This window comes from Lagenorhynchus albirostris, chromosome 1 (genome assembly GCF_949774975.1).
Source record: "Lagenorhynchus albirostris chromosome 1, mLagAlb1.1, whole genome shotgun sequence".
NCBI lineage: Eukaryota > Metazoa > Chordata > Mammalia > Artiodactyla > Delphinidae > Lagenorhynchus > Lagenorhynchus albirostris.
The window spans coordinates 135145412-135166629 of NC_083095.1; the positions used below are offsets into that span (position 1 = coordinate 135145412).

At 48.5% G+C, this 21218-nt stretch overlaps 1 protein-coding gene and 1 long non-coding RNA gene across 5 annotated transcripts; one reads left to right on the plus strand and one right to left on the minus strand.

Moving 5' to 3' along the window:
• Window positions 1–56: 56 nt before the first annotated feature.
• DNAJA4 (DnaJ heat shock protein family (Hsp40) member A4) lies at window positions 57–16688 on the minus strand. 2 transcript variants are annotated; one of them, XM_060155139.1, is made up of 8 exons: window positions 16476–16677; window positions 15952–16090; window positions 10451–10631; window positions 8422–8526; window positions 7130–7357; window positions 5887–6117; window positions 2113–2213; window positions 57–2016 (listed from the first exon to the last, which is right to left on the minus strand). In XM_060155139.1, exons 1-8 carry the CDS (start codon window positions 16544–16546, stop codon window positions 1801–1803), a joined length of 1272 nt encoding a protein of 423 aa, XP_060011122.1. In that variant the 5' UTR covers window positions 16547–16677; the 3' UTR covers window positions 57–1800. The 2 variants fall into 2 exon arrangements, with proteins under 2 accessions (XP_060011122.1, XP_060011129.1); XM_060155146.1 differs by lacking the exons at window positions 57–2016; window positions 2113–2213 and adding an exon at window positions 2956–3694 and having other exon boundaries at window positions 16476–16688.
• LOC132523692 (uncharacterized) lies at window positions 16191–20875 on the plus strand. 3 transcript variants are annotated; one of them, XR_009541615.1, is made up of 4 exons: window positions 16191–17094; window positions 17240–18611; window positions 19009–19777; window positions 20385–20875. It is a non-coding gene; the product is annotated as an uncharacterized LOC132523692 (long non-coding RNA). The 3 variants fall into 3 exon arrangements; XR_009541617.1 differs by having other exon boundaries at window positions 16191–16666; XR_009541616.1 differs by having other exon boundaries at window positions 16191–16419.
• The last annotated feature ends 343 nt before the right edge of the window (window positions 20876–21218 follow it).

Below are 21218 nucleotides of genomic sequence, written 5' to 3' on the forward strand. Positions count from 1 at the left end.
CTTAGCACTGGTCATTGGAGCTCGAGAAAATTAAAAAACAAGCAAACAAAACCATCTGTCTCTCATACCAGCTCAATTTTAATTTTAAAGTGACAAATATACAGGTGGAATAAATTTTAAGCAACACCCTCCAAATTCTCTACATGACAAGGAGCTGAATGTAATTTTGCCTCATCATCAACTAGACAGTTTTCTAGCAATAATTTATTAGGAAGTTGCAGCACAGAAACAACACCCTGGAGTTGTGGTCCATTCGTCAATTGATTTTCATATAGGCTTAGTTGGAAGAATAGGTTTTATGTCTTTCCTGACTGATGGTCAAAGTGGGACAGGTGGGCTCTTTCTATACCTATTTTGAGCAAATTATGCCCACCCACTAGCCAGCTGGAGCCTGGTCCATCCGCTGGACCTACCTGCCATGGGTCTCATCTACCCTTTGGCCCTCCTGGGGAGGTCCCTGGTCTGAGTCAAACTCTCAGATACTGTATAACCAATAAGGGTGGATCTGAAAAGTGGCCTCTGCTTTAACCCAGCAGCTTAGAAGGCAGGAGTTTTTCTTCATGACTGTTGTGGGAAGGAAAGGAGCAGTAATGGCTAAAGGTTGAGGTAACCCTAAATTTAAATTGTAGTCTGCCTGCGAGGAGTTAATGAATAATATCCCTCCCAACAAGTTATCATTTACAGTGGTAGTCCATACAGACTGCGGTCCAGAGTAGAACTTCAGTTCTCACTAAAACATTATCCCTTGAGCAGGAAGCCCTTTGTGATATGGCTGTGCAAGGAGAGGAACCATCCTTTGGAAGGGAGTTCAATCTGGGAGAATGAGGTGGTGCCTTTCCAGACCCTCAAGTCATCCAGGATCACTGGTCAGACAGGGAAGCTGGCTGTGCCACAGGGCTGAACCACCAGCATCTCCCGTGGATTCCGTTGCACTGAGGCTGCTGCAGACATGGATGGTTTCGTTATCTTTACAAGTAAGCACTTTGGTGGGAGAGCACTGCAAATGCTGTCAACAGAAAATAAAACAACAAAAAACAAGGTGCGGGGGGCGCAGGCAAACAGTTTTATCAGCGTTTCATTTAAAACACTGGTTTGTCCTCACCGCAAGGCCTGGAAGGTTCAGGAAGCTTCCAAGAGAGATGATCAGACACACACCCCGTTCCAAGCATTCAAGGGCACAGGACAGTGGGAACCAAGTTGGCCCTGAAGCCCACTCAGCATGAACCAGGCACTGCAGCCAAGCCCAACCCACAGATGTGCTTTTATTCTTGAGGAGAAGCATCTAGAATCTAGATTCAGAAATGTCACATGAGCAGCCCTGAGATCATGCCCTCAGTAACTTTGCCATTATGCGGGAGGTGGGGAGGGGAAGAAACCGCAGAGCTAGACTTGGGCCAGGTCGCCCACTTCATGCCTGGAGGTTTGTAGGGGGCTGAGTGCTGTCGTCTGGGCTGTGCTTTATTGGTGGAACTGAACTATGGCAAAGCCACTAGAAGCACAAAGTGTCAGTGCGGTCACTGGCATCTCAAAAATATCCTGAAAATGTAAATAAACAGATTCCATATGCAGACTAGAGTGATTTACACTTAAAACATTTAAATATAAATTAAGCTATAACTTAAGTTACAACCAAAAGAAAAAAAAAAGAAAAACCAAAAAGACACTCAGCAGTTGAGAATGCTGAACACATACACAGGACACCCCAAACACGAGGCCATTAAAGCGACGCCATTTTCATTGTGCCAACTTTATACATTCATCACGTGCTAGTCCGGCCGGGCCACGCTGCACCAGGCCACATCATGCCGTCTGGCACTGCACTCCGGCCCGGGGCCCGTCATCATCCTCCTCGTAGGCCTCCCTGTGCTGGCGCCAGTTCTGCTCATTGGGATTAAACTCCTTCAGCTCCACCTGATCCATGTCATCTGTAATCCTGACTTCCTGTCGAGGAGGGAGCAGAGCTTCCAGCTGGAGAAGGTTCTCTTGAGACAGCCAGTGTTTTTCAGGAAAAATAACCTGTAAAGGGTGAGGTGGGAAAGAGCAGTTGTTTCTTCCCTTCCCAATTAAGGCATTTAATTATATGTCCCATGAGAATAAAACACATGCACTTACTAAAAACTGTATGATCAGAGCCCCTTTCTCCAGGGGTGCTTTGTAGATTGGCATTCCTTCATTACGCACACATTTCAGGTCCCCGTGCTTTACCACCTCACCTGCCGCAGAGAAGGTTTACTTATGAAACAGGAAGATGGAGGGCAGCCTGGAGAGGTCAGTCCCCGTGTTGGGAGAGCCTGGCGCAGACACCATCACCCCCACAGCAGCAGGCAAAGGCAGGGGTCACAGGGCATCTGACTAAAAAGCTGGTCCCGACCAGAAGGATGCCTGTCAGAGGAACCGGCTGGGTGAGGGGGATGAGAGGGAGGGGGGCGGGAGTGGAACCCTCTCTGACCCACGCATGGGGCTCCTGCAGTGTACCCAAGGAGGAGCGGGCTGAAGCCTCCATCATAAGGTTGGTTTAAAACAGTGAACTGGGAGTCAACACTCAGTCCGGGTAAACAGGGGCGATACCTGTCAGCCTGCCTCTTGCGTCAGGCTGTCACTACAACCTTCCCATGAGTGGGAGGAGAGTGTGCTCCTCACAGACTCAAGCAGAGCTTGGAGCAGGAATGGGCCTCAGAGTCCAGCCAGACCCCACCTGGCAGGAGAGCCAGCCTTCTGGGTGGGGGGCTCACAAGGTGGCTCCGGCCACAGGCAGTCTCCAGGAGCTGGTGGGCTGGATCTTAATTCTACACTTTTTCAAAAGGCATCGTGGGAGTTTAGTCCCCCCAGAGCTCTTGGTTCGCCCCCAAATCTAAAAATATCATTTCCTTCCAAACATGAAAAGAAAAGGGATAAAAGGGTCTCTTTAAAAAGTATGTTCTTCAGCTCAGTAGAAAATGGACAAATAAACAAATGTTCAGAAAAAATGGTTGGGGGGAGCCCAAACACTCATTTATTCAGCATCCCACTCCCCTGGATGAACTCTCTCAAGAGGAAATCTTTTTTTTTTTTGCGGTAGGCGGGGCTCTCACTGTTGTGGTCTCTCCAGTTGCGGAGCACAGGCTCCGGACGCGCAGGCTCCGCGGCATGTGGGATCTTCCCAGACCCGGGCACAAAGTCGCGTCCCCTGCATCGGCAGGCGGACTCTCAACCACTGCACCACCAGGGAAGCCCCAAGAGGAAATCTTTTAAAGTATCTCATGGGAGTTTTTAAAATAAAGGGTGTGGAGGACTCTCTCCTTGGGGGTCATTCAGTGCAGGGCTGTGACTCACATGTGGCCCTCAGAGCTGCTGATTGCAGGAGGAGCCCATTAGCTAAATGGCCCCAGGCTGCTGGGCTTGTTATGGTCTTTGCTTTGTTTTTAATAGCTTTTCTGTCTCTTTGCTCCTGTCAGGTGTCACACTTCTTGTTGCTCTCAGCACAACTCCTCAGCCTTCTGCTTCTAACTCACCGCGGGGCAGGGAAACTGTGGGACCAAGCATGGGCAACCACATGTAAGAGAAGGAAGGAGATGATGAGCCAGCTCTTCCGTGAGGTACAAATCTGCCTTCAGGGGGATCACACCCTGGTGAAGCTCTTAAGGCACTTTTTTCTTTAATCTCCTGATTCTCAGCCATGCTCAAGACAGCCTAAAGGCCTCTGGCGAGGAAGGCACTTCAGTAGCAGAAGAGAGAAGAGGAAATGAAGGAAAGAGAAATAAGCCAAAACAAGAAAAGAGGTGAAAGAAAAGGACTCAAAACAAGATAAATGAGCAAAAAGAAAAAGCACAAGAGAAATCTCCAGCAGAAGGTTTTCTGGACACCCTGCCCTTCCTTATAACTAAGCAAGGAAATGGGTTTCTCGGGGTTTACGACTTCCTTCCCTCTGGGGCTCACTTCCTCTCTTTTGTCCTTGGCTCCCAGTTTCCCTGTGGCTGGGATCAGCTGGGAGGCAGCAAGGAACACTGGGTTCCAATCCCATGGCAGGGGCCCCTGCTCCAGGGAGCTTGGCCAAGGACAAGCTTTCGCAAAGAAGTTACAGAGCACCCCAAAGATGCTGCCCAGCTCATGCTCCCCGAAGGACTGGAATCAGGTCTGAGACAATGTTGGGGGTCTTGGACATGATACCAGGGGTCTTGGGCACACACCCTCTCACAGCCTGTGGCCTAGGGCTTTGTGTGAACTATGATCCCCAAACTCTCCTACAGAAGTGAGGGGAGGAATTGGGTACCTTGGGAGGCTTACAGAATGGAATCTAAAGGAAGGTGCTGTATTTTAAATTTTCATGCATATTTTCATTATACTGCAGTGCTTTTCCACAATCCTTAAGTATATTTATACACAAACACAGAAATGAAAAATCAAACAGTAAAATTTTAACAATAGGCAAATCATACATGCGTGGTCTTCATACTGTTTTTATTTTTACAACTTTTTGTTAGTCTGAAATTGTTTCCAAATAAAAAGTAAAAAACAAAAGCAAAAAAACCCAAAACAAACCTCTGATCAAGACTTGGATATATAATTCCATTTCACTTATACCCAGAAAAGAGGAAACAGAAAAAGCCAAAGAGGAAAGTGGCAGAGAAAGAGAAGAGGCCAGAAAGGGGAAGAGAGAAATGGACACAGAGGCAGGAAAGCCCTGGATGGAGGCTGGGGAGGCAAGGTGGCTCACCCTACTGGACTTAGGGTCTTAATTACACTGCCCTCGGACAGGCTTATTGGCTGGTTACCTCCCATCCCAGCTCTGAGCCTATCCCTCTAGCCTAAGCCTCAGATACCCACAGGAGAAGTCACTCCCTAACCCTGTGGCCAGCGAGGGGACCAGAGCGGCACTGCTCACGGCCAGTGATGGGGTCACGGATGTCTGGGTGGCTCAGCCACCACCGCACCTGTCCAGACATTCTTTGACATGGACAACTGACCTGAAGTGCTATTCGGAGGCAGCTTCAAGTTGAGGGCCCCAGCCTGGCCTCTCTCCCTTAATTTGCCTGGCCTCCTCACAGCCCCTTCCAGGCATGGACTCAACTGCAGTGAACACTAGCCCTCCTGGGAGCTGGGAGCCTGGCATCTACACACATGCTGGCAGGCTGAGCTCTCAGGCCTTTGAGAACCCTTTGGGTCCAGAGGCAGCTCCCTTAAGCTCCTGTGCCTGTGTGCAGACGGGCGGTTCTCTAGAAGCCGCCAAGGATAAGCTGGCAGGCGATGTATTTTTTTTTTTCAGGAAAATTCTATTTTAAAATGTCTCTCACATGTAATCGACAACACAGAGGCTAGAGAAACATGGATGAATCAGCACAGATCACCATTTGATAGAAAAACACCACCTATTATCAGGTGTGTATTATTATACAAAAGTTAATTTTTAGGGCTTCCCTGGTGGTGCAGTGGTTGAGAGTCCGCCTGCCGATGCAGGGGACACGGGTTCGTGCCCCGGTCTGGGAGGATCCCACATGCCGTGGAGCAGCTAGGCCCGTGAGCCATGGCCATTGAGCCTGCGTGTCCAGAGCCTGTGCTCTGCAGCGGGAGAGGCCACGACAGTGAGAGGCCCGCGTACCGCAACAAAAAAAAAAAAGTTAATTTTTAAAAAAATTTAAGTTAAATTGGAAGGTTCCAGGTAGAAGTTTAGATCCCCAAGATTCCTGTTTTGAGGCTCTTTCCCCAAAACTGAATTTTTTTCGTGGAGATTATAAAAGAAATTCATAAAATTCTCAAAAGTCCCTAGTGATGACTTTAAACTTAGAGAAAATCAAGTCACACTAACTTGTGCAACAGAAGTCAACCTTGAATGTGAAACCAGGCTAAGCTGCCAGCATCATTATGCCAAACATACAGAAGAACTACAAGGAAACACATTTGAAACATTACCTGATTTGGATGTAATAATAAGGACTCGATCATCCAGTGTTTCTATCATCTTCTTGAAGCCACAAAGGGCTTCAGAAAGCTGAATTTTCATTTTCATGATCAAGTCATGGCCTCGTCTCTGAAAGACACTATGATCCTTCTGATCAAGCACAATTATGACATCACCAGGCTCCAGCTCAGGCTCCTGATCGCCTTCTCCATGAAACAGTATCTTTTGCCCATCTTTCATACCTATGAAACATCATCCCTTTCTGATTAGCCACTTCTCTTTAAAACCATACTTCCGACAAAGCTTTTGAAGAAGGCTCACAGAGAGCCCTCTGGGGGTTCTTTATTCATCAAACCTCCCAACCTCGTGCAGGCCTGGGGCTGGGATTACCACTGACCAAGAGGCCTCACTCTCCTCGGCATAACGAGGTTCCTCAGCCAAGTGTGCAGCAGGGAGAGTGGGAAACGAGGCCGCCACATCGCAAGTTCCCCGCGCACTCCCCGCCCTCCTGGCCATGCGATGCCACAGCTGACAGTGCACTGTGAGCAGAAGGTCACCGCCTGCTTCTTGACGCACAAGCAGCACTGGGCTCTGGGGGCCTTCTACTAAGTCTCTGTGCACAGAGGCACAGTGTTCAGTCCCTCCACGTGTGTGCTGGTTTGGGTGTTGATTTGTGTACTTTGGTCTCTCACCTAAATACATTTGCTGGATTAGGAAGCCACAGAATGATCAGGGGGAACAACTAAGAGGGAAAAAGACCCTAAAATGATGGCCCCAGGCAAAATGAACAGCAGGAGGAAGGTGCTAGATTTGGGAGAATCTGCTGCAACCGAGGGGAAATGTGTGGAGAAAAGGGACATACAGCTATGAAGACTTAGATAAGCTTTTACGGCCAATGAGCGACAAAAGCCATTAGGAATTAACACTCCCAGTGACTCTAAAGTAATAGTTTGAGAAGGGCAAGAGAGGGCAATTAACCAAAATCAAGGTTAAGTGACTTCCAGGGCATTGGAAAACCTTACAAAGAAGTTTTGTAAGCAAGAAAACTTTGGCAGGTGACATGGATGGAAATAAAGCCAGGGAGAGTCAATGGAAGATGCCCTGGGAATTGGAAGAACTGACGGCACACTCTAACGGCATTTAAATACCACTTGTGCTGTGTCTCATTTCCCCGATACCTAACCCTTGTGCCCCACAATCAGCACCTCAGATGCACGTCCACCAGCGTGGGGCGCTACTGCTGCACAGACTCACCTTTCTCCACATGCACCTCGATAATCTTCTTCTCTCGGATGACCTTGGCACCACTGCAGCTTTCACAGCGGTCCTTGGGGTTGATGCGCTCGCCCTGGCCCTTGCACTCGATGCACACGGTCTGGATCTGCTGCACCATGCCCGGCCCGATCTGCTGGATGTGAATCTGCATCCCTCGCCCCTTGCACACTGGGCACTTCTCCACAGATCCCTTCTTCCCACCAACGCCTGTGGGGAGACAGGAACAAGGCTGTGCTGTTCCCTTAGAAGCGTCTCTGCTGGGCGCCACCAGAGAAGGATCATGAGCCATGAAATTGGACACTGGGGTTTGAATTCTGACTATTTACAATCATGAAAAGCCATGTGGAAGAGGCTGGATGATTCTAGCCAAGCAGACAATATCCAGATGTTAACATGTAAGCGCAAACATTTGTGCGTTTGGCTATACCAAGATAAATTCATTGCTTTAACTTCACCAAATGTGAATGCCTACGTGTGACCAGTGGAGACTGGAGAAAACAGCCCTGTCCACGAGGGTGGCTACCCAGCCCAGCCACTTCTCTGCGGGACAATGTGTGACCAAGTCACCAGATCTGACTTTTCTTGAAAAGTCAGATTTTTAAAAATTACGTTAATTACATTTACATTTAAATCAAGGACAGCAAACTATGGCCAGCTGACTGGTTTTGTAAATAAAGCTTTATTGGAAGGACAGGTATGTCATCTGCTTGTTTACGGTCTATGGCTCCTTTTTTTTTTTTTGCGGTACGCGGGCCTCTTACTGTTGTGGCCTCTCCCGTTGCGGAGCGCAGGCTCAGCGGCCATGGCTCACGGGCCCAGCCGCTCCGTGGCACGTGGGATCTTCCCAGACCGGGGCACGAACCCATGTCCCCTGCATCGGCAGGCGGACTCTCAACCACTGCGCCACCAGGGAAGCCCAATCGCTCCTTTTGCGATAAGAGTTGAATAGTTATGACAGGGACTGCATGGCTCACGAAGCCCAGAAATACCTATCATCTGGCCCTTTACAGCAAAAGTCTGCCGACCCCTAGGTTGGGTCAACCATTCTTGATTTTTATATTTTTAAAATAATTGTCAACATATTAAATGTGCAGTCCAAATAAAAAATGTACAGGGCCAAATGAAATGGATTTGCCCCTCAGGCTACCTGTTTGCAATCTCTGACCTTCACATTTAAAAAGATAAATTATTTTTCTCTGAATTGTAAAACAGTAAGAATTGTTTCCAGATCTAAGGGACCAGAACTATGAGACTCATTCAGAAATTCTTACCTTCACATTTCTCACAAATTACATTTTTCTGGAGAGCCAATTTCTTTGTGACTCCATTATATAAATCTTCAAGAGTTACAGACAACTGATGTACAACATTCTTGCCTTACCGAGGGAAAAAAAAGACCAATTAGTAATACTGTATTAAATATACCACTGTATTAAATACTACCCATATGACCTTTAGTGGTATGAAGTCTCAAACTGTGCCTGTGTCATTCATTCCCTTCCCTGTGGGAAGCAATGCTTGCTTCTGTCACACCTGGCCCATCCTCTGGCCCTTTGCCAGTATGAGAACTAATACCCTTTCTAGCTATGAGCTAATTATTCAATCATTTATAGATGTCAAAGACTTTCATCTTTATTTGCTAAAACAAATCTGAGAATGAGAGATCAATGAGGAAACCCAAGGCAATGTTAACCAATGAGATTGGTTAACTAGGTTCTCCCCATGAAAGGAGCCCTCTCCTTATAGATGATGCACGAAGTCAGTCTCTGGACCTTTAACTGAAACTCTTCCTTGAACATAACGTCCTTTAATTTTTGAGCCCTTCTGTGTCTTGTGGCCAAGTGGGAACGCTTTCAGCTGTGGAAATCTCGTCTGTGCATCCAGGCCAGTGGGCCTTTCATCTTCAGGGTGGGAGTCTGTCTGCTCCGGCACCACACCAGCCTGCCAGGACCCACAGCATCAGGTCCCTCTCTGCTGCCCATAGGGCTCTTGAAGTCACTGAGATGCTGTCCTTGTTTATTGGCTGTCAACTTTGAGAGATGACTTAATTAAGGGCGTGAGGTTGTTCATCTCGAGACAGTGAGAGAGCTAGGCAAGAGGATACCCAAGGTTTTAATCACATCCACACTGTCAATTATATGAGCAGGCAACATACCCAGAAAACTGGGTAAGGATTTTTCCCTAATAAACCCTTTGTGATTTTCAGCACACTGTATTCACAGAATTGACAGCCAAGCTTTTCAAAGCTCAAAGTCAATTATAATGTGAGAGCAAGTACAGCCTTATTTATCCAGGGGCCTCTTGTTGACCTCAAACCACCCTTCTTAAACCTCAATGCAGAGCTTATCTTGATTTCACCCAGGATTTTAATAAGCTTGGTTATCTATCTGGTTTTGAGGTCCAAAGCAGAGTATCAACCGTAAGCAGGACAGGGGAAGGGGGCTATTAGAGACCACTGGTAACAGAGGTGACAGTCCAGAGCCTGGCAGGAGGTAAGAGGTATAGAAAAATTAGGAAGAACAAACCCAGAACTCAAAAACGGGGGCCTGGGGCCATTTCACCAATAGCTAAGTCTCTCAATTCACCTCTGGGGATGAAGCTGCTAGTCCTAATGCATTCTGAAGAGACAGGCAACGTAGTTTCTTTTACAAAGATGTTCAAACATCAAAGGGTAAATTTTGTTACCTAGAAAATCTCCTGAGCAGGCTGAGAAAATGAGGCCACACTGCACATGGCAGAGCACCAGCCGGAAATAGAGCCCGCGGGCCCCGGCCCAAGTCAGGAGGCACGGGAGGAAGTGTGCAGGAGGGGAGAAGAGCCTCTCGGCAGAGGTATCACTAATAACCACAGGAGGTGCCATTTATGTCCCTTAGGAACATAAATGGAACCTGACCCCAACAAAAGAGAAAAAGAGGGCAAGATGAACTTGAACTTCCTCCTTTCTCCTCACCGCCATTTGCTCCTTTTTTTTGCGGGGGGGCGGGGCACACCATTTGCAGGATCTTAGTTCCCTGACCAGGGACTGAACACAGGCCCCAGCAGTGAAAGCACCGAGTCCTAACCCCTGGATCACCAGGGAATTCCCCATTTGCTCCTTTATATGTGGTGTTGGGAAGGTGTCAGGCAATTAATTGCTAAATGCACTAAGAGATTCCAGGTAGACTAAACAAGTGATGAACTAAAGCTAATGATCCCCAAACATGACAGCTACACCCTTTTAAGGCATGATCTGTCCTGATTCCAGCAACACGTACAATTTGGAAACTATAAAACTTGCTTAACGTCTTTCAAAGCAGTTACCTCTTCTCTCTCTAGCCATCCGTCCTCCGCCACCAAAGAACATGTCAAAGATGTCCATGGGGGAAGAGAAGCTGGGGCTGCCTGAGCCTCCTTCCTTAATTGCCTGCTCGCCGCCCTGGTCATAAATGTCCCTTTTCTTTGGATCTGAAAGCACTTCATATGCCTGGGATATGAGCTTAAACTTCAAAAGAAAAAAAGAGAGATTAAAAAGAGAAGGTTTGAGTTGTTCATGAAGCAAACCCACCATATAAATGCAATGACAGAGGGATTCTACACCCAACCCCCAAACTAGCAGGTCTATATGTTATCTGAAACCTGACTTTTCCATTTAATCCCTTTGTAGAGTGGGATACATAGGGCAAACATGACTAAGGGATGAGAGGCAGGGCCACTGCAGAGAATAAGGATACAGAGCAGTAAGGAGGAGTTTCTCCCTCCTCAGGCTGCACCAGACAGGAAGAAGTAGAATGGAGCTAAGATACAGTGAGACCAGGCCAGGGCTTAACCTACAAATGGATAAAGCCCATGAGGGCTGCTTTCCAGCTCAGGAGGGCTGCTTTCCTAGGTTACTAGCATAAAATGCAACTACAGACATCCTGTGAGCATCCATCCGCATGCGGGCTGCAGACACTGTGAGCAAATCTGTCCTGATCTCCCTCCAAAGTCCTGCCCCTCCCATAGTCTCCCCCATAGCTCACTTATTGGCAATTCCAAAACCTCATTTCCTCTCCCTCACATCTTATCTGTCAACAAGTCCTTCTGGTGCTACCTTCAAATGTCCATCTCCAGTACCCTAAGACAGAACACCCCATGTGTCACATGCCTGCCAAAAATGTATCCTGGAATCCAACTGTAAGAAAAGAATCAGAAAACCCAAACTGAGGTATATTCTGCAAAACTAAAAGACAGGAAAACTAAATGCAGTGTGTGACCCTGGATTGGATCCTGGACTGGATCTTGCACTGGGGAAAAAATTGCTACAAAGGACACTGGAACAACTGGAAAAATGGGAATTTTTTTCTCAATGTTCAACTTCTTAAATTTGATAAATGTACTGTGGTTATGTACAAGGATGTTGTTTTCCCAAGGATAAACATTTAGGGCTGAAAGGTTATGATGTATGCAACTTACCCTCAAAAGCTTTAGCAAATAATAATAATATAGGGAAAGCAAATGTGACGACCTGTTTACAATCAGTGAAGGTACGTGAAAGAAAGGCAGGTGTTCATTGTACCACTCTCACCTTTTCTGCAGATATATGGAAGTTTTTAACATAAAATCAAAACACCACATAAAATATCCAAAATCCATCCCTTCTCACCACTACCACCACCACGCCCGCCCTGGCGGAGGACACCCTCCTTGGCCTGGATAGCCACAGTGACCTCCTCACTGGACTCCCATCTTCCGCCTTCACCTCAGCTTTCAGTCTGTTCTCTGCACAGCAGCCAGAACTTGCCAGCCAATCACGTCAGTCCTCTGCCCCAAGCCCCCAAGGGGCCTGGCTCACTTGGAGTAAAAGCCAGTTCTTATTCTGGTCTACAAGCCCAAACTGACACCTTTGACTCCAGCTCCCCGCAATTCTGCTCGTGCGCCATTGGCCTCCTTGCTGTTCCCCAATACCAGAGCACTTACTGCTGGCATGGTGTCCCCACTGCAGTGTCAGCTCCATGAGGACAGGTGGTTAGGTCAGCTTTGTCCACTGCCATATCCCCAAACCTAGAACACTGTCTGGCCTGTAGAAGGTACCTGGTAAATACTTGTTATATGAATGGCTCAATTCTGGGAATTGAGAAATGAATAAGTGAGATAGGGTCTTCGCCCTCCAGGGGAATGGTTTAGGAAGAAAAAAAAAATACAGAACATACAGGAAAAAAAAAAGTACTTTGAATATACAAATATGGAAACTGACAGACACTAGGTTTTCTCTTGTACTACAGATCCCCGATAGAGATCTAATAAGTAACTAATAAATAATAAGTGATAGCTAATAAATAATAGCTAACAACTGGGTAATTTAAAAAACTGTCTTAGAGACATCAGAATCATACTCAAGGTAGTTAGGTCTTTTGGTGCGTTGATTCTCCCACCATTTCTGTAAAGAAGTAGGTATCGTTCACCACCACTCCTTTCCACAGAAGGAAAATAAGGTGTAGGGATTAGGTGCCGGGTAAGGAAGATCAGAAAACAACCAGGCCAGGCTGCCCCCAGGGAGTCTCTGGGCCTGTCTGTACTAGGTAAACATGCTTCAAGAGAATGTCCATTAGAAACACTCTGGATAATTGAAAGACTTTTGCACTTAACAGAACGGATGATTACTCTAAAAAGGAAAAGTAATGCCCCGTCACTTGGGGCATTCAACCAGAGGCCAGACCTCACAAAGGGGCGGGACTCCCACTACCCTGGGGGTGGGGGTGGGGTCTCAGCACTCCAGAGTCTAATTCAGTCCCTGCCTGACCCTCACCCATCTCACAGTTGGAGACTAGTCCTCTGACCAGCTCACCTTTCAGACTGTAATAATGTGCCACAGTTCCTTTAATAAGATCATTACGCAGCTGGAAAAATGGCTTTGGAGACTATGTAGCAACTGGGGAAAGTATTTACTATAAAATATTCAGTGGTGAGGAAAAAAAAAACCCTGTGTGCCAGGATGACCATGTACAATCACCCTGGAGAAAGCCTGGAAAGAAACACAAGGACAGCAGTTAGAGTGATGTGTACTTGGTGGGTTTTTCTCAATATTCTGAAATTTTCTGCACTGTTATGCTCTCTTTTATGATTTTTTAACTTAAAAATATATTATTCAAACTAAAAGTTACAGTAGGGCTTCCCTGGTGGCGCAGTGGTTGAGAGTCCGCCTGCCGATGCAGGGAACATGGGTTCTTGCCCTGATCTGGGAGGATCCCACATGCCGCGCAGCGGCTGGGCCCGTGAGCCATGGCCGCTGGGCCTACGCGTCCAGAGCCTGTGCTCTGCAACGGGAGAGGCCACAACAGTAAGAGGCCCGTGTATCGCAAAAAAAAAAAAAAAAAAAAAAAAAAAAAGTTACAGTAAAATTGGCCAAAAGACCAAACTCATCTCAAAAGCTGGCTGGGGTTAATAGCCAAGAACATGCCCCCTATCACGACCCCTGAAAGGGACTCGCTTACTAACCCGCTGCCCGTGTGTCTTTCAGAAAACCAGCTGCAGAAAAGTAGAGACTCCATACAGAACACCTGACAACAAACACCGGCTGCCCAATGCTTAGCAACACAGGACAACAGGCCACAAAACAAAGACCAACACCATAATAGCCTTCTCAGTTGCCCTGGAGCAAGGCGGAACGGACTGGCTCAGTCTGTTTTTGAAGAGACATTAATAAAGTGACAAACTTGGGGGAAAAAAATTAAAAGGTTCCACCTATGAACAGACAAAGTGGACAAGAACTACACACAAACTTGCACAAAAAAGAAAAGGCCTACACAGTGTGCCCAGCCCACAGCAGGACCAAAAAGGAGGTATCTGGTGAGTGAATGAATGAATGAGTCCTCTCTAGGGAACTTTACAGCAGTTTCTATAAATTGTGTCCCCAGTCTCCTCAAACCCTTTCGTTTCTAGGGAATACAGGTAGCAAACAAGGAATCATAATTAAATGAGGATGAGGACTAGACCAGTGGTTCAGCCTATGGTCAGAGGTCGGAAGAAGTTTTAGCTGAGAACTAAATTAAAGGGTTTTATCCCCTTCATGGAAGGTGGGAAGGGAAAAGTATTCCTGGAACATCACAGAACCCCCCACCTCTAAGCTGAAAGGGACCCGCCAGACACTTCAGGAGCCTCACTTAAGTGACACTAATTCAGTATCTGGCTATAAATAAATATTAGTTTAAAACAAATCAACCACCTCTGCCCAGGCAGGTATATGCAGGGCAACACCTACAGAAATGTAGTACAGGTTAAGTCCAATTTAAAAAAAAGCTTCAGAACACCAAGAGCAGACTCACTCCAATGGCACACAGCCATGACTTACTCTTGGAGAGTGCCTGAACTCACTCTTGGAGAGATCTGACCTGAACCAGGGTCAGAAGGCTTTCCCATGTGCCGCCTCTGAAACGTGAAATTAGAAGCCTGGGTGCGCTCTCCTTAAAGGCTACTCACAGAAACAGCCTACAGTGAATTTAGGGAGCACATCTATGAATCACCAACACCACGTAGAAAGCCAGTGACTTTAAAAGCTACAGTAAGCCACCTAAATATAGATGAGAAAGAACACGAGTAACAGACAAATGGTCTTCCAGGAAAGCATTTTAAACTTGTGACAGCGACACTCGGCACCTGTGGCTAAATATAAATATCCTATCACTGTTGCCACCCAGCCAACCTTCTTTAGGCAGGTTTCTCCAGCTTGGAAAAGCTAACACAGACAGGTATTTTGATACTACAGTCGTTTCCACGAGTCTAATGCTAGACAGGTAATCTATGGCTTCAAAAGTGGCCCAGGTGTCACTGCTATCAGCTACCACAAAAGCCCCACCTCCCAAAAGCCATCTAGGATACCCCAAGTTTTATAAGAAAATGGCAAGAAGTCAGAGGAGGAGTGGGAAGGCCAACAAGCTTTCCCAAGGATCAATGCCTGATCTTTCTAATCACCTATTCTGGTGGGTAATGAGCTTCCTTGGGCATAAAAAACAGGTTGACTCTTTCTCTGTGAACTGGATGAAAAAGTTTAATTTAGGCCTCTATGATGCAGAGCATTTTTCAGCCTATTATTATTGGTACTTAGGATCCACTGCGGGTCATTTGTCACAGGAAACCTGTAATGTTCATATAAAATGATGTGTCAGGTTAAAGATCTCCATGTCCCTGTTTAATAAAGAAAAGGTGATTATTCAATGTCTGACAACCGTGATCAGGCAGGAGACAGGCACACAGAACAAATCCAGTCGGCCATTCTCAAGAAGGACACCGGGTTTGTCCAAGGTGCTAACTCAGATTAAAGAAACTCACCTCTAGGGCTTATGCATCAACAGGGAATATGAGCAAAAAATAATTCAACCCCGGTCGTCCCCAGCAAGTACACAACTTCTTCTGGTCGCGTGTGCCTCAGTTTCCCGGCTTGCTGGCTGCCTTTCCGACAGGAATGCCCGCAAACCCTAGGAGAACTGGGCCCCCACGTTTCAGTCCCGGCCCTCCCCGGCGTTCGGAGGGGCCCTTGTGGAGCGAAGGGAGGAATGAATGGGCTGCGCGGGGGCTCACGAGGGGTCCCGGCGCCTCGGGCCCCGGCACCAGCCCAGATGCCCAGCCCGGCGAGGCTGGGGCTCGGCGAAGCGCCCTCCAACTGACCGCGCCGCGCCCCCTCCGCCTCGGACCACCCCCAGCCCCGGCCCCGCGGCGTGGTGCGCGGCACCTGGCGACCGCCTCTCCAACAAACGCGGCTCGGATTCCCCGCAGCCTTCAATAATTCACAGCCCCCGAGCTCCGGGCTGAATAATTGACGGCGGGCCCCGCGCGAGCCCGGCCCGCACCTTCTCGCCCTCATCCGGGTTCTTGTCCGGGTGGTACTTGAGCGCCAGCTTCCGATAGGCCTTCTTGATCTCCTCCGGGGAGGCGCTGGGCTTCACCCCCAGGATGTCATAGTACTGGGTCTCCTTCACCATCTTTTCTCTGCGGGGCGGGGCGGGCAGGACGGTCAGCGCGCCCCGGACGCCCCAGCCGGGCCCCTGGCCCGCGCCCCCGCCGCCCGCCCGCGGGTCACGGTCACGGTCACGGTCACGGCTGCTGCCGTTGCCGCCGCCGCCGCCCGGGGCTCCCTCCCGCCTGCGCCGGGATACCCTCCTCTCTCAGCTCCGCCGCACTCGAGCCGCCGGCTCCTCCGCGGCGGGTTTTATTCGGCGCCGGCGGAAGGTTCCGCAAGGAGACAGTGACGCCACAAAGGCCCAGAACCTTCGCGGAGGTTCCGGCGGCGCCTGGAGCTGACTGGCTGGGGCGCTGCGGTGGGTTAGCGGCCCGGACCCCCGACGCCCCGGCCCGGCGCGACCTCCCGGCTCACCCGGTCGCCTGTTCCTCCGGCCTGCAGTCTGAGTACCCGGAGCTCCAGTTCTGACTGCCGCCCCGGGCCATGTTGGGGGTCTTGGAAGACGGCTTCGGAGTGGAGGGCGCCTTCCGACGGCCGCCCCGCCACCCCGGGGCCGTCCCTTTTCCCTTGCGTGGGTCCGTGGGTCCGGCTGGCTCAAAGATCAGGTGGCCTGGAGGGCAGCGTCGGCGGGAACCCTGCCCCGAGGGGTTGGACTGGGAGGGCTGCGCCCTGCTGTCCCCACCCGGCCTCTCCCTGGGGGTGTGGCCGCCCTCTGTTTGGTTATGTCCCGGATGCGCCCTGAGGCATGCCTCGGATTGTTGCGTTTTTGAGGGGTTTGGAGTGGGTAGGGGCCCTCTACTGTGCTGGAGTCGCATTTCCTGAGGCCATTTCCTGAAGCTGCTGGCGCCCCCCGGGGCATCATCAAGGCTGAGGTGAGCCTAAGCCTTCCAGATACGTACAGTGGTGCTTTGCTGGCTCCAGCTGTGGACGGTGCTCTCTCAACTGCCCACAACTGGGAACCCTTGACGTCCCCCAGATGTGGGGAGTGACGCCCGTTAGATGTGAGCAGTGACGTCCCCCAGGTCTCCCAAAGGTGGGCAGTGCCCGCTCCCCTCCAGAGCAGGCTCGTGGGCGCAGTGGGCGTGGGGCTGGGGTGGGGGAGCGGTTCTGGAGACTGCAGCAGGACCCTCACTGCCTGGTACAGTAATGGGTCCCTGACTTCCTTTTGCTGTGCCCAGCTCCCAGCAGGTGCCTGGTAACAAGGATCACCACCCACTGCAGGAACGTGGGCGTGGGAAGCAGCACTATCAGAGAACTGCAGGCCTTCTTGCTCCAGCCCAGCCTTGACTTCTGCCGATGGTACACTGCCAGGGAGGGTTGGCCACTGCTCACCTGTCTGGGATCCCTTGGCCTCGTTTTGGGTCCTGTGGCTGAGGCAAGTACTATCCCCTCCTCCACGTGTTCAGTGGGGGTGAGAAATGACTTTTAACTTGCAAGAGAAAGTAAGCTGCTCATTTCTGTTCTTGGAGACATTGCTTTTTCCCTCTCAATTAGACCTCTGAAGAGCAGTAACCTTTGGCAGAGAACTCAGAGCTAGAGGTCAACAAACTTGGTTCCATCCCCAGACGTTATTAACTATATGAGCCTTAGCCTCTCTGAGCTTGTTTCCTCATCAGCAGGACACGGTCATTGCCGCCTGCCTGCCTGCCTTCCTCACAGGGCTCTTGCAAGGATCACATGGGATGATCACTGTGAACGCTTCTAGCACACAGTGATCATCCAAATCTCGAACCTGGCTGTTCATAGGAATCACCTGGGAGCTTCTAAAAATCCCAGTGTCCAGGCTGCACCCCAGTCCAATTGCACCAGCACTTCTGGGGGTGGAACCCAAGCATCAGTACTTTTAAAGGTCCCCAGGTGATTCCACTGAGCAGCCAGAGCTGAGAACCACTGCCCTGCACCACACATTTATCCAGACTCAATAGTCTGGACCAGTGACACTGGCAGGAAGGGCATTTGTGGGTGGTCAGAGCCTATAGGCACAGAATGGGCCTATGAACTCTGGAACCAGTGAGACCTAGGTTCCAGTTGCTACCTCTGGCTGCCTGACCTTGGGCAGGTGATATAACCTTTCTGAGCCTTAGATTCCTCAACCTTTTTATGGGGAAAATATTAAGAGTATCTACCTCATAAGCGCCTGAAGCACCTGGCTCATAGTCTCATCACATGATGATGCATTATGTTCTTTTCACTTTTATCTAAGCTGAAGAAGCTGACAAAGATTCTCTCCTTTATGAAATTCTAGCCAGGCTCCTGTGAACCCTCTTCTCAACTAGGCCTCAGCCTTGGTCTGTAAAGACTTGAACAACCCCTAGCATAGTTTCTAATAGCTCAAGGCTGCCTCCCTAAGGTGGCTCTAACACCGCCCCCCCAAAGTGCCTGCCTGAGAAAAGGCTGCCAAAAATTTTTACTGTTTGTTCCAGCCAACACCTGAGGACACCTGAGGACAGAGCCTCTGTCTCCCAGTCTCTGTGAGAAAGTAGAATTCTAACTTCAATAATACCAGCTAGCAGACACCACTGGCCTAGTTGCATTTACACTTGACCTTTGGTAAGTTTTCATTTCTCTGACTCTACTGAGCCCCCAGGTGCCTCCCTCCCTTCTTCATTTTCACTTTAAAATACCCAGCTATTTCTGTCCAAATTAAAGTTGAGTTCAGTTCATGCTGGTCTCTTTTCCCTATTGCAATAGTTACTACTGATGAAAATCTCTCTTTACCACTTCAGCCAGCATCCAGATTTGTTTACGTTTGACAAAGCTCTGATGTTCTAGGACATTGTTTCCTCGAATTATGCATGGGAAGATTTGAGGCTGTGCACAGACGTTTCTTACTTTATCAGTTATGTGTTTGTTTTCATGGTTCACTTTTTCTGTATTGCAACCTTTATTGCAAGTGACATTGGTTTTCGAGTCACAGAAGGCAAGGTAAAGTTTCATTTTTATTTAGGTTAAAAAAAGTAGATGGGGACTTCCCTGGATCCAGTGGTTAAGACTTCACCTTCATTGGAAGGCAGGGGGTGCGGGTTCAATCCCTGGTTGGGGAGCTAAGATCCACATGCCTCACAGCCAAAAAACCAAAACTAAAAAAGAAGCAAAAAACTAAAAATAGAACTACCATATGACCCAGCAATCCTGCTACTGGGCACATACCCAGAGAAAACCATAATTCAAAAAGACACATGCGGGCTTCCCTGGTTGTGCACTGGTTAAGAATCTGCCTGCCAATGCAGGGGACACAGGTTCGAGCCCTGGTCTGGGAAGATCCCACATGCCGTGGAGCAACTAAGCCTGTGCACCGCAGCCACTGAGCCTGCGCTCTAGAGCCCGCAAGCCACAACTACTGAGCCCACGTGCCACAACTACTAAAGCCTGTGCACCTAGAGCCCGTGCTCTGGAACAAGACAAGCCACAGCAATGAGAAGCCTGCGCACCGCAACGAAGAGTAGCCCCCGCTCACCACAACTAGAGAAAGCCCACGTGCAGCAACGAAGACCCAACGCAGCCAAAAAAAACCAGACACATGCACCCCAGTGTTCATTGCAGCACTATTTACAATAGCCAGGTCATGGAAGCAACCTAAATGCCCATCGACAGACGAATAGATAAAGAAGATACGGTACATATATACAATGGAATATTACTCAGCCATATAAAGGAACGAAGTTGGGTCATTTGTAGAGACATGGATGGACCTAGAGACTGTCATACAGAGTGAAGTAAGTCAGAGAAAAACAAATATTGTTTATTAATGTATATGTGTGGAATCTAGAAAAATGGTACAGATGAACCAGTTTGCAAGGCAGAAATAGCGACACAGATGTAGAGAACAAACATATGGACACCAAGGGGGGAAAGTTAGGGGGTGGGGGTGGGATGAACTGGGAGATTGGGGTTGACATATATACACTAATATGTTTAAAATAGATAACTAATAAGAACCTGCTGTATAAAAAATAAAAACAAATGAACAAAAGGTATGTGTATAGGCACTTCCCTGGTGGCGCAGTGGTTAAGAATCCTGCCAACCAGGCCGCAGCACAGCCGGGGCTGCCGCTCGCAGTAATCACTATTTTTTTTTTTTAATAATCACTATTGATTGAAAGCTTTATTTAGCCTTCATCTGCACCCTCCTAGTGGATAAGGTTTTGCCACATTTTACTAGTGAGGTTGAGAGATGTATCATTTGTTGTTTGTTCTGTCCCCTCCCCCAGTATTAAACTGAAATTTGTGATTTGTTTAAACTTTGGGTGAATCATAGCTTAGTTTGCATGTCCACTAATTTGTTTCTATATGTTTGTTTGATTCTCTTTCTCCTTCTCTCAGGGCCTTTACAAATATATATATATGGATCTTCTGAGAAGGTTTTTGAGGTGCACATTTCTCTCTTTTGTTTTTCTCTTGATTTATGGACACGATGCTGAGATTCAATCACTACATGAAACTCCCAGCTGTGAAAACAAAACAAAAAACCCAAAGGGCTGTTTTTTCCACCAGCCCTGGGGAAGCTATGTGACGGTCGGAGGCCGGTTTCAGAAAGTTTCACCATTCTTTCCACCCTCTGTTCCTCTCTCTCCTCCAGAAGGAAGTTGATCCTAGTGATTTCAGCCCATGCGTTAAGCAGGAAACAATAATAAACGTGTAGAATTCATATTTTTCTAAAGGGAACTTAAAAACTTACGCTGCGTTATGTACAAAACTGGTTTATGCCACATGAACACAGAATCCCAAGTTCGGTTTGGGTACTTTTCGTTCTGTTTTGCGTTCAGTTGTATAGTACTTCCAAGTTCAAAATGAGAAGAAAAAGCTGTTCTGTATCAAACCATCTAAGCAATAAATGTTATATTTTAAAGATGGAAAAAAAAAATCTGCCTGCCAATGCAGGGGACGCAGGTTCGAGCCCTGGTCTGGGAAGATTCCACACGCTGCGGAGCAGCTAAGCCCGTGTGCCGCAACTACTGAGCCTGAGCTGTAGAGCCCACGAACCACAACTACTGAGCCCACGTGCCACAACTACTGAAGCCCGTGCGCCTAGAGCCCGTGCTCCGGAACAAGAGAAGCCACCGCGATGAGAAGCCCACGCACCGCAACGAAGAGTAGCCCCCGCTCGCCGCAACTAGGGAAAGACTGCGCGCAGCAACGCAGACCCAGTGCAGCCAA

What these genes read in the sequence shown, in the direction of transcription:
- DNAJA4 (XM_060155139.1), bottom strand. Translation starts at nt 16,546, where the DNA reads ATGGCCCGGGGCGGCAGTCAGAACTGGAGCTCCGGGTACTCAGACTGC. An exon ending in ACCCGGATGAGGGCGAGAAG is followed by an intron (nt 10,632 to 15,951) that starts GTGCGGGCCGGG and finishes TTTCTTTTGAAG; the next exon opens with TTTAAGCTCATATCCCAGGC. An exon ending in CTCTGATCATACAGTTTTTA is followed by an intron (nt 2,017 to 2,112) that starts GTAAGTGCATGT and finishes CACCCTTTACAG; the next exon opens with GTTATTTTTCCTGAAAAACA.